This window comes from Candoia aspera, chromosome 5 (assembly GCF_035149785.1).
Source record: "Candoia aspera isolate rCanAsp1 chromosome 5, rCanAsp1.hap2, whole genome shotgun sequence".
Taxonomy (NCBI): Eukaryota; Metazoa; Chordata; class Lepidosauria; order Squamata; family Boidae; genus Candoia; species Candoia aspera.
In genome coordinates, this window is record NC_086157.1 from 96683701 (window position 1) to 96698136 (window position 14436).

At 37.6% G+C, this 14436-nt stretch overlaps 1 protein-coding gene across 1 annotated transcript in view; it reads left to right on the plus strand.

The window, feature by feature from the left end:
* The window catches only part of XPO4 (exportin 4), a 73844-nt gene that overhangs the window by 20208 nt on the left and 39200 nt on the right, over nt 1–14436 (plus strand). Inside the window, exons 5-7 of the mRNA XM_063305771.1 lie at nt 7421–7537; nt 8987–9140; nt 13571–13683. Of these exons, the coding sequence (XP_063161841.1) occupies nt 7421–7537; nt 8987–9140; nt 13571–13683 (384 nt within the window). The remainder of the gene's footprint in view (nt 1–7420; nt 7538–8986; nt 9141–13570; nt 13684–14436) is intronic.

The window sequence follows — 14436 nt, forward strand, 5'->3', positions numbered from 1 at the left end:
TGACTAATCAAGACTGTGCAAATTTGGCTAGCTGTGATTAACCATATTTAAACACTGATGCTTTATTATCAGTTTTCCTTGGAGAAAAAAAAGTGATTTCTATAGACAGTCTCTCCTGTGCCTGACCCATTTCCCTTCCCTTGCACAGCAGAGAGGTTGGAAAGGAAGGGATTACAAGAGAGTAAGCAGGCACACATTGAGGAATACACTGGGCTGTTTGTGTAGTGCACTCATGGCTCCCAGCCCCTCATGTCTGCTGGAGTCACCACATTGCTTTAGATGTGTATTCCCCATTGCATGCCTGCTTACTGTCTTGTAATCCCTTCCTCTCCAACCTCTCTGTTCTGCAAGGGGAGAAAGAAAGAAAAAAACCACAGGTCAGGCACAGGACAATGTGTACTGAGTGTAATGGCAATCATGTGACTGAGGGACACTGCGAAGGGTGTAAATGTGGGCGTTGGTCGTAAAGTTATTTTTTTCAGCATCTTTGTAACTTCGAACAGTTGCTGAATGAGGCAGTTGCTAAGCAAGGACTACCTATAATGCAGTTAGTCTTAGTGGTAATATGATTTGTCCCTATGCTGTCTTGTTTTAAATATCAATTAAATACGCATCTATTCACCTGTATGTTTGCAGGCTAAAAACTGCTGCAGGACCAGACTGCCTTTTAATTGAACTTTATTTAAATTGTAGTACTCATTTTGTGTTTAACGGCGGTCAGAACTCTCACCCTTACTCTAACCCTGATTCCTTTTATCAGATTACTTATTTTTTGTACACTGCTCTGGGCTCCTTTCTGAACTGAATATTATGTAATTGCACAATAAATATGCTTATGTAATTGTGCGTTATACTTATTGGCAGCCATATTGAAACCAATCGTGCAGCCTTTGCTTGGCTCCCCCACCTTTGAATATGTTGGTCTGAGAACCAATGGCCTCATGGTTGCTTCAGTTATCCCCTCCCTCTTTGGGACGGGTTGTAGTGACTCATAGGATGAGTTTTTATTTTGATTTCTGACACCATAGCTTTTCTTCATGAATCCATTGGGGATTCAGTAATCATGGTTAAGTCAATCATAGCTTAGTGATAAGTGCTTTTTACATTCCAATTTATTCTTTTTTAAGAAATATTATTAATCCATTTTCAAACGAACACATAAAATAAAAATGAACACTTCACCACTCATGAAGAAAAAAAGGACAAAAACATAACAAAAACATAAAAAAATCTGTAATTACGAATATATTCCAAATTCATCTGATGTTATAATCTAAAAGGGAAAACTAAGCTTTCAATGTTCATGAAGCCTCTCCAAAATTTTTTTCCAAAGGGAGAGATAATACGACATTTTCTGATTGACAGAATATATTTTTGAGAAAATTGCTAGATCACACATCTCTGAAATCCAGTCCTTTATATCTGGAGCTATAGTACTTTTCCATCTCCTAAAGCATTTGGTTTTTCCTAATAATTCTGTCAACATACCATATGACATTACTCCGAAAGGAGTATAAGGAAGAACATGACAGTAATATTGGAGTTAAAGTGCCCTCAAATTTCTTGCAACACCAACACAAATAATCATTAGTAAAGTGTTAAATATCATTCAGGGTTTGTTTTTATTTGCCAGCCTCTGCTTTTATTACATCTAAAGTGAATTTTAGTACCTTTTCATCTGACAGAGGTTCTTCAGAGACAAGAAATGAAAGAAAGTCACTTTCAGAGTAGCTGTTCTAGAGAGTGTTTTGTTTTCTGCTTGCTCCCATTCCTAGCAGAGTCGCCTTGCAGCACTGAGCCTGCTTCCTCCCACTGTGTTAGTTGTAAGTATCCCTTGAAGGCTGTTATCAAATACTTCCTGTCTTCTTAGGCATCAGTTGACACTGACAATATGGATTTCACAGAAGCATCTGAGAAGAACAGCAGCCCTATAAATCATCTTGACGGTATCTGAGAATGATTTAAGACAGTAGGATTAACTTGATGGGCTAAGAAAACACAAGTGTACAACCTCTTCGCCCTAAGTGCATTGTTCTTTTGCTCTTTCCATAGATATAAAGATATAAAGTTAAAGATTTTCCTTTGCACACAAAAGGGTAAGATCATCCTAATGGATTCTGATGTTTTGAGAATTAATTTTTTAAAAGGCAGTTGGTCTAAACCAATTTTTTTTTTTTTATGTTGGTGATTGAAGCACACATGCCTGATGCAGACACAACAGTTTTAGCTCTGAAATTTATTCTCTGATCAGTTTCTGAGTTTTGGACAGGTGTATACCAGCCTCTGTATTTTCCTAAACAGCCTTTGAACTCTTATATCCCTTTCATCCTCTGTAACCTAAGCACACTCAAATACTGGTGCACGTTTTCCACCAACAGCCCAGTCACAAGTGTGAAATGTTAGCTTTATAGCTTTAACTTTTAATTGAAATGAAATTATTTTTTGAAGGCATGAACCATCCTTTATGCAGTAATGCAGTAATATACAGGAATATTCACAGGGTTGTCTGTTTTTCAGTGCATTGCTCTACTTTTTGTTGTTTTGTTTTAATTGTGAAGTAGAGGGAGTTTATTAGAAGTTTTTTTTTAAAGAAAAAGAATAATGATTGTCTGGGGCTGCTTGACTTCCACTGGGTATCTGATTGCCCAGTTAATCTCTCTTAGCACATTCTGATTGATCTTCTGTTAGAGCAGCTGAAAGTCTCTTTTAAGCATGGCAAACTTTTATAACTACCCAACTGGGGTAAGTGCCAGGCTATTCTAAGAGATAATCCACTCTCCAAACAAGAGAAGTATTTTATGTTGTCAGACGGGTATTGTTTGAGTATGTAATTTGTTCATATGGTAGAACTCATAACATTTCTGTTAAGTGAGACATCAGACTAGTTTTATAGGTTTACCCTTAACTGGAATGATATTCTGTCTGTAGTTACTCACTTGTAAGTTTGTACAATTAGCCCAATAGTTAAAAGCAAATATTTTGTCCTTCTTTAATTTTTTGGTATTGCTCTATGACATCTGAAAGTAGAGCATTCTGACACTAGATAATGTGGCACATGCAGTTGTATTATCTTTAGCCTTTTATCTGTTCTTGCATAATCCATGGCTAATGTTAAGTATGTTTTACTTAACCCAGTTTTGCAAATTTTAGTTATGACACAGTTCTAGATAGTATCTAATTAATTTCGGTGTAGCTATGATCATTCATTATACTTAAAGGAAATTGGGAGAGTGGGCATGTTTCGGGTCCCATCAATCCAGCAGTGTCATATAGCGGGACCCTGGAAGCATGCCTTATCTGGTGCATGTCCTCTGGAATGAGATTCCTAAGAGATCCTCAACCTTGTTACCTCCAAAAGTGTTGGACAATGCGTCTGGAAACAGGTTTGGTAAGACTGATGTAGAGCATCATTTGGGATATATTCAGACATCAGGAAACCATATTAACCAATCTGTTTTAAAAGAATCAAGCAAGCCAAACCCTTCATCATTCCATGATCAGAGCTATAATGCATATATTTCTAGCACCAGACAGTAAGAAAATAAAATTCTCATTCAGCCGGTGGAGAATGTGGCTGTGCAGGTAGTTAATGGCTCCTGTTGTTCAGCGCATGTGACACCACTGCTTCATGAGCTACATTGCCTCCCAGTATGCTTCCAAGTGCAATTCAAGGTGCTGGTAGTCACTTTTAAAGCCTTTCATGGCTTGGGGCCGGGTTAAGTATAGGACCTCTCTCCCCGGTTGTTTCTACCTGCCTCGTCTGGTCTGGCTGGAGGAGCATGCTTCTGGTCCTGTCTGTTAGGGAGTGTCATTTGGTGGGGCCCAGGAGAACAGCCTTTTCTGTCATGGCAACTGCCTTCTGGAATATCATCCTTCCGGAGATCAGATCGGTCCTGGCCCTGTTGGCCTTCTGCAAGGCTTTGAAGACTTGGTTCTGTGCTCTAGCCAGGGCCCCTGGGGGTGTGATGGAGGCCATTTTCTGGTTGTGATGTTCCCTCAGCTGCTGTGCGTTTTATGTTTTTGAGATGGGCAGCCATATAAATAGAATAGAATAAAATAAAATCATAAAACAATATAAAACAAAACAACGTGACACTTTTTGTTATTGTGGCTAGGGAGTCCAGGATCATTACGGAAACCAGCTATTACATTCAGCTTGAATATATATTCCACATAAATTTCTAAAATTTTCTTCTTTTTATCTCTCTGGGCTTTATATAGCAAAGAAGACTATCAATTTTGTACATAGTGACTGTGATAACTAGCCGTCTGTGGGGTCAAGGTACTGACATCAGAGGCATTTCTGAACAAAGATGTTGCAGTTGGTGGGTGGATGGCACTAGTGTCAGCTGTTGCATGACCTCGCATAAATAGTATCATCACAACTTTAATCTTTCGGGTGTTCAGAGGTAGTGTGCATATTTCTGTTTGACCCCTGGACACTTGCCGGCATTTATGACCCTTTAACAATTCCTATTCCCCTGCCCGTCCATGGCACCTTGGCTCCAAATAGTCTAGGAATAAAGCCAATAGTTGTATACTTCCATTGTGTGTTAAGTCTATTGTGAGAAATATAAAACATGCTATCTTTTGCATAATATATGGAGGAGCTAGATATTATGAAATAATCATTTACCAATTTGGTACTTGAAGATTTATCTTAAACATTAAGCTTTAAATAATTTTGGAGGAAACGGTACCTGTGCATTCATATATTCTGGAAATCTACATACTTTGTGCATTTGGCAGCTTTATGCATATATTTTCCAGTGTCAACTGAATTTACTAACACAGATCTCTTCTATTCTGTAGAGAAGTTTAGGGAGGGAGAAGGGTGTCTTTACATTTAGCCATCATTCTAGACAAGCCCTATTAACTTTCAGAGTAAAAGCTACAGCAAATGCCTTTACTGTTGGGGAATCATAGCTCAAATACTGCTAACTTAAGCACTCAAGCTTTAAAATTTCATTAGGGAGGCACTGATTATAAGAATTTGTTAGCCAAATAGCAGAATTTGACTAGCCCAGCATGAAGCTCTCACACATACAGTAAATAAGTTTATAGCAATGATTGAAATCCCCCATAAAGTCTGTATATCTAATCCATTGCTTTAGAAATAGAGTCAATAAGGGAACCACAGTTTTACCATAAAGTGGGCATTTCTAGCTACAGTGCTCTGTTTAAATTGATCTCTCCCTGCCAATATTAACTCACCTTCAATAATTAGTTCCAGTCCTGTTTTGAGCTCCCTTGGGAGGTGGGGGTGGAACCTCCTAATGAATCAGCCCCTTGCATGTTTTAAAGTCTTAAAACTTGCATGCTCCTATTAGTGTTTAAGTTGTAATTCCCCAAGACCAATGTAAAGACTTTTAACTAACACATGCTTCTTGGTAATAAATAAATTATGACCTTATCAAAATTTGCAAATAGAGAAAGTGCAACAGGTGCTAAATACTGAGACATCTTATGAAGTATTTACAGTAATGGTACCCCAATAGCTTTTTCAGGCCAAAGAAAATCTTTGTTACTTGCCTAGGTAATTATTTGCCTAAAATTATTTGCACAGCATGCTAAGTTAGTCCAGAGACACACTTATAGCCCCGTTGATTTTAGTTCAAAATATGCCCCAAAATAGGACAAATCAAATCAAGCTGAGTTAAAGTAAGGAAAATCCAGCGTTGGTTGCTCTGCTGGATGACTTTCGTTGGGACCTGAAAGTCATCCATTGAACATCTTGGCTGCATTCAGTACTCCCAATTATGGCATCCTTTTGGACTGCCTATGAGGATTGGGAGCAATGGGAACTATTTTACTGTGATTCCCCTCCTTTTGGAGTGGGTAGTTCCAGTTAGGGGTGGTGTAGCAGGAGAGATTGTTTCCAATGAGTTATGGCAAGATGGAGTTACTGCCACCTCTGCTTTTAATTCTGAATGGGTAGCGCTCCCCCTGAAAGAATAGGCCTGTGACTTGAGAGGCATGTGAAGGCCATGGCTGAGGGGTCTTTGCCCAACTTTAGCTCATGTGCCAGTTCTGGCTTAATGGGTTAAGTGGCTTGGCCATTGTAGAAGGCAGACTGCCTGAGCAGATTATAAGCACCTGTGGTCCTTCTTCCTCCTACCTTCTTGGCCCTCGCCCATTATCCTGGGTGGGTAGCCCTGGAGTCAAATAAAGAGGCAAACTAAAAAATAGTCAGATGGATGGGTAGCAAGGTGGCAACTGAGAAAACTAGGAGGGAGGGGCATTTATTTCCTTCCCTCCACTGTTTCCAAGTAAAGATTTGGAAGAAGAGGAGAAGAATCAAGAAGCCCAGCCAGGAACAAACCAGCAGAAAAGGTGAAGAAAAAGTAATGACTATGACAACAGAAACAGAAAGCAGAAACTAAAAAAGATAAAAGACATATTGAACTCTTTAAGCTTTCCTTTTATAAAATAAAAGTCATCCACTGAAGGGAGATACAAAGCCCCACCCAACTGCCAAGTTTCCAGTGCTTTGTGCCTATTGAGTCTGGGTCAAACTGGTTATTGGTGGTTCAAAAAAAGAACCCGCAACAGCCATGATAACTCATATCTTTATCATCACATGTCTAGATTACAGCAATTCAATACTGCTCAGAAACTGCAGTTGTTGTAAAATGAGGTGGCCTGCTTCTTAGTGGGTAAGAGCCATCACAGACACACAACTCGCCAATGAAAGCTCTACTTTGGCTTCCAGTTGGTTTATGGACGCAATTCAAAGTGCTGATTTTAACACAGAAAGCCCTATATAGCTTTATACTGCTTTTTTCCAAGTGGAGTCAATCCATCCAATAATATTCTTTTGATTTTGGGAGATGAGGGGGGCAGAACTCTGGAGTGGTGTTTTCCAGTGATGGCCCCTGCTCTATGGAATAGTCTCTCTCTAGATGCCAGTTTCTCACTGACCTTGTCAGTATTCCAACAGCTGGTGAAAGTGGAACTGTTCCAAAGAGCTTTTGGGGAACAAGGGAGTGGGCACCTAGATACGGCTGTTTAGACCATTACTGTTTTTATGAGTTTTACTCTATTTTACCTGTTTTATTGTGTTTTATGTCTTTTTTAAATGTCTGAGGGTTGTAATCATGGCACTATGCAGAATTGCTTTGCAGAATTGCTAAATAAATACATGAATGTTCCTGCTTCTGAATTAGTAAGCATTCTCTGAAGTGCCTATTATACACGAAATAGTTTCTCCATATTCTTTAACTACCATGGACTTCAAAAACAATGAAATCAAAACCAAATAGTCCAAATAACAAGCGCTTTTGTTGAATAAATCCAAATCTGAGACTGGAAGTGGCATTTTAGCATTTTTTTAAATGAAAGATCTGATACTTTATGATATAATAAAGAATTTTGTACACCAAATTGTTCAGTTAATAAATCTCTTCTCATATTTTCTCAGCAAACTCTGGCCTGTTCCATTTTAACTGCATTGCTAAGCGAGTTCTCAAGTTCAAGTAAAACCAGCAACATTGGACTAAGCATGGAGTTCCACGGCAATTGCAAACTAATATTTCAGGTAAATGAAGTATGTGTTTCTATGTTTCCAAGAACAATGCGAACAGGAAAAGATCCATTATACTTGCAGACATGTGCAAGAGAATAATGTAATACCTATATACAGAATGAATTAAACTGCAGGTTAGAAGGAAGGGGGCTGCCTATGTGATCCTTTTTTCTGTTCCTTCTCTCTCATATATTTCCACAGTTACTCAAATGAAAGTAATGACAGTTCAACTACAATGCATACCATAGATCAGGAAAGATTGCAGGTACGATCACGGAAGTTACTGGAGATACAAATGGAAAGCTCTCCAGAGAGTAGAATTCCTCCCCAAATGATAAGAGCTTAGAGGAACACAAATTTGAATAAAATAAGTGCAAGCAGACCAAAAAAAAAGCATTTGAGCACCCATATCACTAAGTTTTTAAAAATCCAGCAATTAAAAAAACCCACAAAGCATCTTTGTTTCTTGGAAGCAAGTGGTTGCTAGAAAGGAGTTGAAGTGGTACACATTATTGGCTGAAACCAAATAACTAGGTCCAGATGCTGTCTATCCAAGTGTTTTTAAAGAACTACCATGTGAATTTGCTGATCTTCTAGGAAAAATATGTAGTATTATTCTACTTGTATTAGAGAACTGGAAAGGAACCCAGAAATTATCAAGGAAGTTGTGGGCCAGAAATTTAACATCAGTACTGGGTAAATGGTAGAAAGCATGACTGAAGATGAAATTATCATATCAAAGAAAAGTAGGCTAAAGAAAAAAGTAAACAGTTATCTTTCAAAAGTAAATCCTGTCACATTAACTATTTCCTGAGTGTCAGCAAAAATATTTATTAATCAGGGAAACATTGGTGGATTTTTCAGAAGGCTTTTGTTAAAAGTCTCTAAAAATTCCTGGACAAACTTAATGCCATAGGATAAGATAAGATATAAACAAACGTTGAAATTGGTTCAGTGTAAAGGGACGCATACTGAGGGGAAAATTTAGCTGTCCATATACACTACTGAGCATGACAGTGATCAAGGGACTATACTGTCAGCCTTATATTGTTTGGAACTCTTCAGTGGTGAGTGATTTGGGATAGGAAAAAAAGGAAGTGCTTCAGAGGCAGAGGCATATCAGAGGCAGTGTGTGTCATAATGCCGCATGAGCAGTTGGTGGAACTGTACTCCTTTTCCTCTTCGTGTGTTTCCTAGAGGCTTGCAAGGTATAGCATACTGGACTAGCTGGTCTTTTGGTCTAATTCATATTCCTGATCAACCTAAACTTGTCAGCTGAAAAAGAACTGAGTATTAGTTCAGTAGCAAGCGCATGATCTCTGCATAAAATATTCAGTCCATGAGGGACAGAGTTAGACTGGCCCGAGACATGGAATTCAAATGTTTAACTTGATTTGCCTACTGATTTATATTATGCCAAACTGAAAGATTACTAAAACATCTGGTCTTTATTCTGCACAGGAGGATGACCTCCGTCAGATCTTCATGCTCACAGTAGAGGTACTACAGGAATTCAGCCGGCGTGAAAATCTTAATGCTCAGATGTCTTCGGTCTTTCAACGTTACCTTGCACTAGCCAATCAGGTCTTAAGCTGGAATTTTCTTCCTCCAAATTATATCCTTTCGATTATTTTTCAAAATTCAGTGAAAGTGTAGCCTCGGCTTCAGTAGTGTGAATCCTATAAAGCAGGAGCAATGGATCTTAAACGTAAAGCAGATTAAAAACTTGGCATGCTGGAAGGCTAACAGGAAGTGGATATAGTGATTATTTCAGGGTAGAATGACCCAAATCTTGGGTGTATAGTCATGTACTTTTTTATTCTCTCCTAACCCAAGAAAGAAAATCCAATTATTTTAAAAATGTTTTTTACTGTACATGAAAAAGCTAGATATGGTGTGTGTGATAAAAATTGATGGATTTATTAACAGGGTAATATGAACATAGAACATAACATCAATTATTATTATTATTATTACTGCTACTACTACTACTATTCTAATAAGCAAAGTTACTCTCCAAACTGGATCATTTTATAGCTACATGAAAGTGGAAGCCACATGCCCCATAATCTAAACTTCTGAAACATCCCATTGAGAAATGTCTGAGGTGGCATTAAAAGACAAGCAGGCGGGCAGAGAAAATGGAACAGAAACGGTGACTTGTGGCAAATAGCCTATATTACAAACAGAGAAAAGGGATAATTTAAAACCTCCCTCACAAGAGCCCCTTTTCCAAGGGTTCCCCAATAAAGAACCTCTTACGTTAGGCTGCTATCAGTCAGGCAGAACTTCTTGACACCCCTAGTCTGTCCAGCTGGGGACTTCTTGGCCACTCTGCCAAAAAGTTTCTCTTCAGCCCAGCTCTAGGAATAAATAGACCTGGTGTTTGGATATTCCTGTCCAAAGCTCAGAAATGCCAAACTTAGTAAGTCTTCAGCCAATCCTAAGGCACAAGGGGCAGCTATGTAATTATTCAGCCCTGCACATGATGATAGTCTTAATGAGAAATTCCCTTATTATATCAAAGCTAGACCTTTATAAAGTTATTAAAAGGTGCTTATTGGGAAAAGGGAATATAGCATTCAAAAAAGTGAAGACATATACAGAATTGGAAAGAAGATCAACATGGTTGGTTTAGCCTGATCAAATACTTGCTACTTTCTTGAATAAGATCTTGACTTTCAGCATATGTTCACAGTTCTTTTCAAGGGATGTACTTAGAGGGTAGCATCTTGATAGAACATTTACGGGCAGGTCCTCCTTGCTGCTGCTGCTCCTCTCTGTCTAGCTGTCTCTCTCTTCTTTAGCACCATCCTCAGTTTTATAGAACATAGAGGATAAGTGAAAGCCACCTTCTCTGAGAAGACTGTTTTGTCCAGGAAAGCAGAATGCTTGACCTTGGATGTTCTGGGTCTAGATAGCAAATTAGAAATTATTTAGCAGTCAAAGCCATCTTCTTAGTAATTCTTGATAGAATTCTAAAGATACAGTCTGTTTTTCCCAAGTTATGACATTATATAAATAGGATTACATGCTTTTTAAGGGAAACAAAAGCTGAATTGTTTTTGTTCAGGCTTCTAACCGTGGGTCCAACTTATCAGACACTTTAGGGGGCACTGTTGTGCTATATCAAAAATCTAGAGATTTGTCTTCTAGCTTTATGCCACCAAAATAGTTTGAAAGCTGGAATAACTCCCTAATTGAGAAAGAATACAGCGTTTGGGGCTGTTTAGAACAAAGGAGAGTGAAGGGAAAAATAATAGGGGTATATAAAATCAAGCCTTGCGTAGGTATCTCTTGTGAATGAGATACCAAAACCTTCAAAATCAACAGAACAAAATGCTTTTTCACAAAGTACATAATTAAAGTGTGGAATCTGCTGCCAGCAGTTGTAATGGCAGTTAGTTTGGATGTTTTTAAAAAGGGACAAGACAGGTTCATGAAGGATCAGACTATCAGTGGCTAGTGATAATTGTTTACTACTTCCTGAATTATAGGCAGCACATCTTAACGGGAAACAATAATGCAAAAGACTATTGCTCTCCAGTTCAGGCTTTATTTTTATTGTTTATTTGTTAGATTTCTATACCACCTTTCCTCCAGGAACTCAAGGCACCATACATAGTACAGTAGTTCTTTTTTCCTCCACAGCAACGATCCTGTTAGTTTGGTTGGGCTGAGAGAGAGAGTGGTGGCCCAGAGTCACCCAGTGGGCTTCCATGGCTGAAGGTGGACTTGGACCCTGGGCCTTCCCAGTCCTAGTCTAATACTTTAACCCATAATATACACTGCAGTTTGGGTGACAAATATATTTTAATATGTTAATACGCTTGTTAATCTAAAGAAATGCATTCTGTTATCCATCTTAACACTCTCTATAAAATGTAAAGCAAAGGGTATCTCTCCCCATTTATAAACAGATCCTTAAAACCTCATCATTTAGTCCTGGTGACCAAGAAATCCCATGAATAGCTACCGAACAGGGCACTTCTTATGTTCAAATTCTTTAACAAGTTTTCATTTATAACTCTCCTAATTCCTGATTCTTTTTCTTTTCTGGAAAACAGATGAATTAAAATGGAATTTGATGTGTATCAATTTATGCAAGCCTTAATGCTAAACTGCATTTAAAGTATAATACTGTAACTAAGTGAAGAGCTACAGCTTTGACTTACAGCAAAAGGAAAGAATCATTTCTTCTTCAGCAATGGTTATTAGAGGACTTTCAATATGTTGCCTTTCCTTATTCAAAACTAAAATAGTAATTCCAGCATTTTGAAATTTAATACCATGTGTGTATATGTCTGCATTTAATATGCAGACATATTAAATATGTCTTTTTACTTTAATAGAAAAGGTGTGCTTAAGACCGAGTCTTAAACTGACTATTATTACTACTAATAAATTAAATTTATATGCTACCTAACTCCCAGTGACTCTGGGCGGTTATTATTAAACATTTTATCATTACTTAATAAGCAATGTCCTTGATGCTTTTCAAAGTAATGAGCAGGTTCCTGTGTAAGAGACTTATTGTCTAAAATTAAATAGAAGACAAAAGGAAAGGGAGATGGAAAAAACAGGGAGAGAATATTTATTTCAGTCACCTACCTCACTTAACCAAGCCTCAGTCCGTGTATCAGACGTTATGGGCAAAGCTTAAAGGCTGTGAAAAAGCTGAATTTTGGATAGGTGATGTTAGGCAGACATTTTGGGCAGCAGTTCTAAGGAGAAAGTTGTATTACAAAAGAAAAAGGACAGGTTCTTTAAAAACATAGGATGTAAGAGAAGAGAAAATGGAAGAAGTGCATAGAGTGTTTTGGAGTCAGCTGTGTGACCAGAGCAATGGAAAAGGTGAATAATGTTGTTCACAGAAACTTAAACTGTTATGGTTATTTTTTAGAATGATTAGTATTCAACTGCAAAACTAATTGAATTCTTAATGCAGATACCAGTGCTCTGTGTGGCATTATTCCCTCCCCCCAACCAAATAAAATAAATATCTGAGTCTTAATGGGATTCAGCGATTTACTAATTTATATTTCTTTGTTAACTTTTAAGATCCTCAAAAAGCTGTACATGAATCTTTAGGCAGCACACTTGATAATTAAACCGTCTTCTCTTCAAATATACTATTTTTAGATAGCTAGAATTTGGGATTATTGCTATTTTATGTGTAGCTTAGTGAATAGCAGATACATATGCATTCTGGATAATTGGCATATGTTCTAAGTATTCATAGTCTTTGCAACTTTGGATTAGTACTAAAAGTAATGCACAAAATAATATGTATTATGCTCATATTTTTGTACTAATTCCCTATGTATACTAATATGCTTATTTGGCATCCTTTATTTTAGAGGATTACCTTGTATTACCTGAAATACAGCATATGTTTTGTCTTGTACACTTTAAAGACTGTTCCTCCGTAAAGTTATTAGTAAAGAAACTCAGTTGAAATTAGGGTGACATGTGTTTGCCTAAGTGTGCATGAGGTTGGGATATAAAGTTCCAGATTTAAACCATGTATCCATTATCCCTGCTCTGAAGTGTGTAGACACATGTGCATATATGTAATTGATACATTTTTAAAAATCAAACATGAAGCTAAACTCAGTTGAATCCTTTGAAGTATGTACAATATGTTAGTAGGTTTCAAAGACTTAAATTGCCATGCAACATTTGATAAAACCAGCCAAAAGCATTTTAATATACAAAGCATATTTTAGACAGGTTTGATACCTGTTTGTGGTATCATTTTTATTCCTTGTTTCATCGGAATGATTATTACAGGATTGCGCCAGTATGGAATGTTTTGTCATTGTGATCAAACTGTTATCTGGCATTCCTAGGGTGTTCTTTTTTACAGTACAATGTCTTTTATTCCTTGTCCTCATGCATGAATTATGCTGTGTATGTGAAGAGGCTTAAAATTTGTTTCCATTGCATTCTTTCTGAATGGGACCTGTTGTATCAGGGATTTAAAAAAAAAAAAAAGAAGAAGGCCAAATTGGAATGTTGTTGTTGACCTTGACACCAGACAACTAGGCAGACATTATATAGCTATGTTTGAATCCTCACAAAATGTGATGTTAAAGCCAACAGAGTCCTGGCGGGAGACCCTCCTGGACAGCAGAGTTATGGAGCTTTTCTTTACAGTAAGTTCCATTGTTCTCTTTTGCTAGTTTAGTAGCAACAAAGCTACCACTCCCATCACTTCTTTCTAAGATTGTTGTTGGATTTTTCCCTCTCTTGGATGTAGTAGGAAGACTTCAGGTAAGAGTTATGTAAGTCATACTCTGTGCGTCATCAGTTAAATGTTAGTTAAGTTAAATGTTTTTAATCAGTCTGTGTTTATATTAATTTCCTCTGCATTGTGTTGTTCTAATTTAATTGTGGTTGTGATTTAAACAGAACAGGTGGTTGTGGGGGATCTTTCAGCTACTCAGACCTTCAGTATTGCTGATCAAATAAAATTTCTCTCGTTGATTGTAAAAGCAGATTAATTTGTGCCTGCTCTCCTCTTAGGCACTATGCAAATAGAGTAAAACAAAACTAAAGGGAGCTTAAAGCTGCTTCCCATTTGGCAACTTCCTACATGGATAATGTTTCCATTTAGGAAACCTATGTTTACTCTGGCATGTACCACAAGGGTGCTTGTACGATGCATATGGCTTTTCTACAGGGATCTTAGTTCTGTGTAAGAATTTGTGGCATTTCATGTGAACCAGCTTGTGGTGCTTACATTAAGAGCTCTTCATGAAATGGTCAGTCCAGTCAACTGCAAGTTCAATATGCAGAAGTAGGAAATTCAAATTTATCTAACTACAATCAATATCCAGCAAATTAAAAAAGGAAAACTCACAAGCAACAACCAGACTAGTAGAGACAGTGTAACAGTCATATCAAGC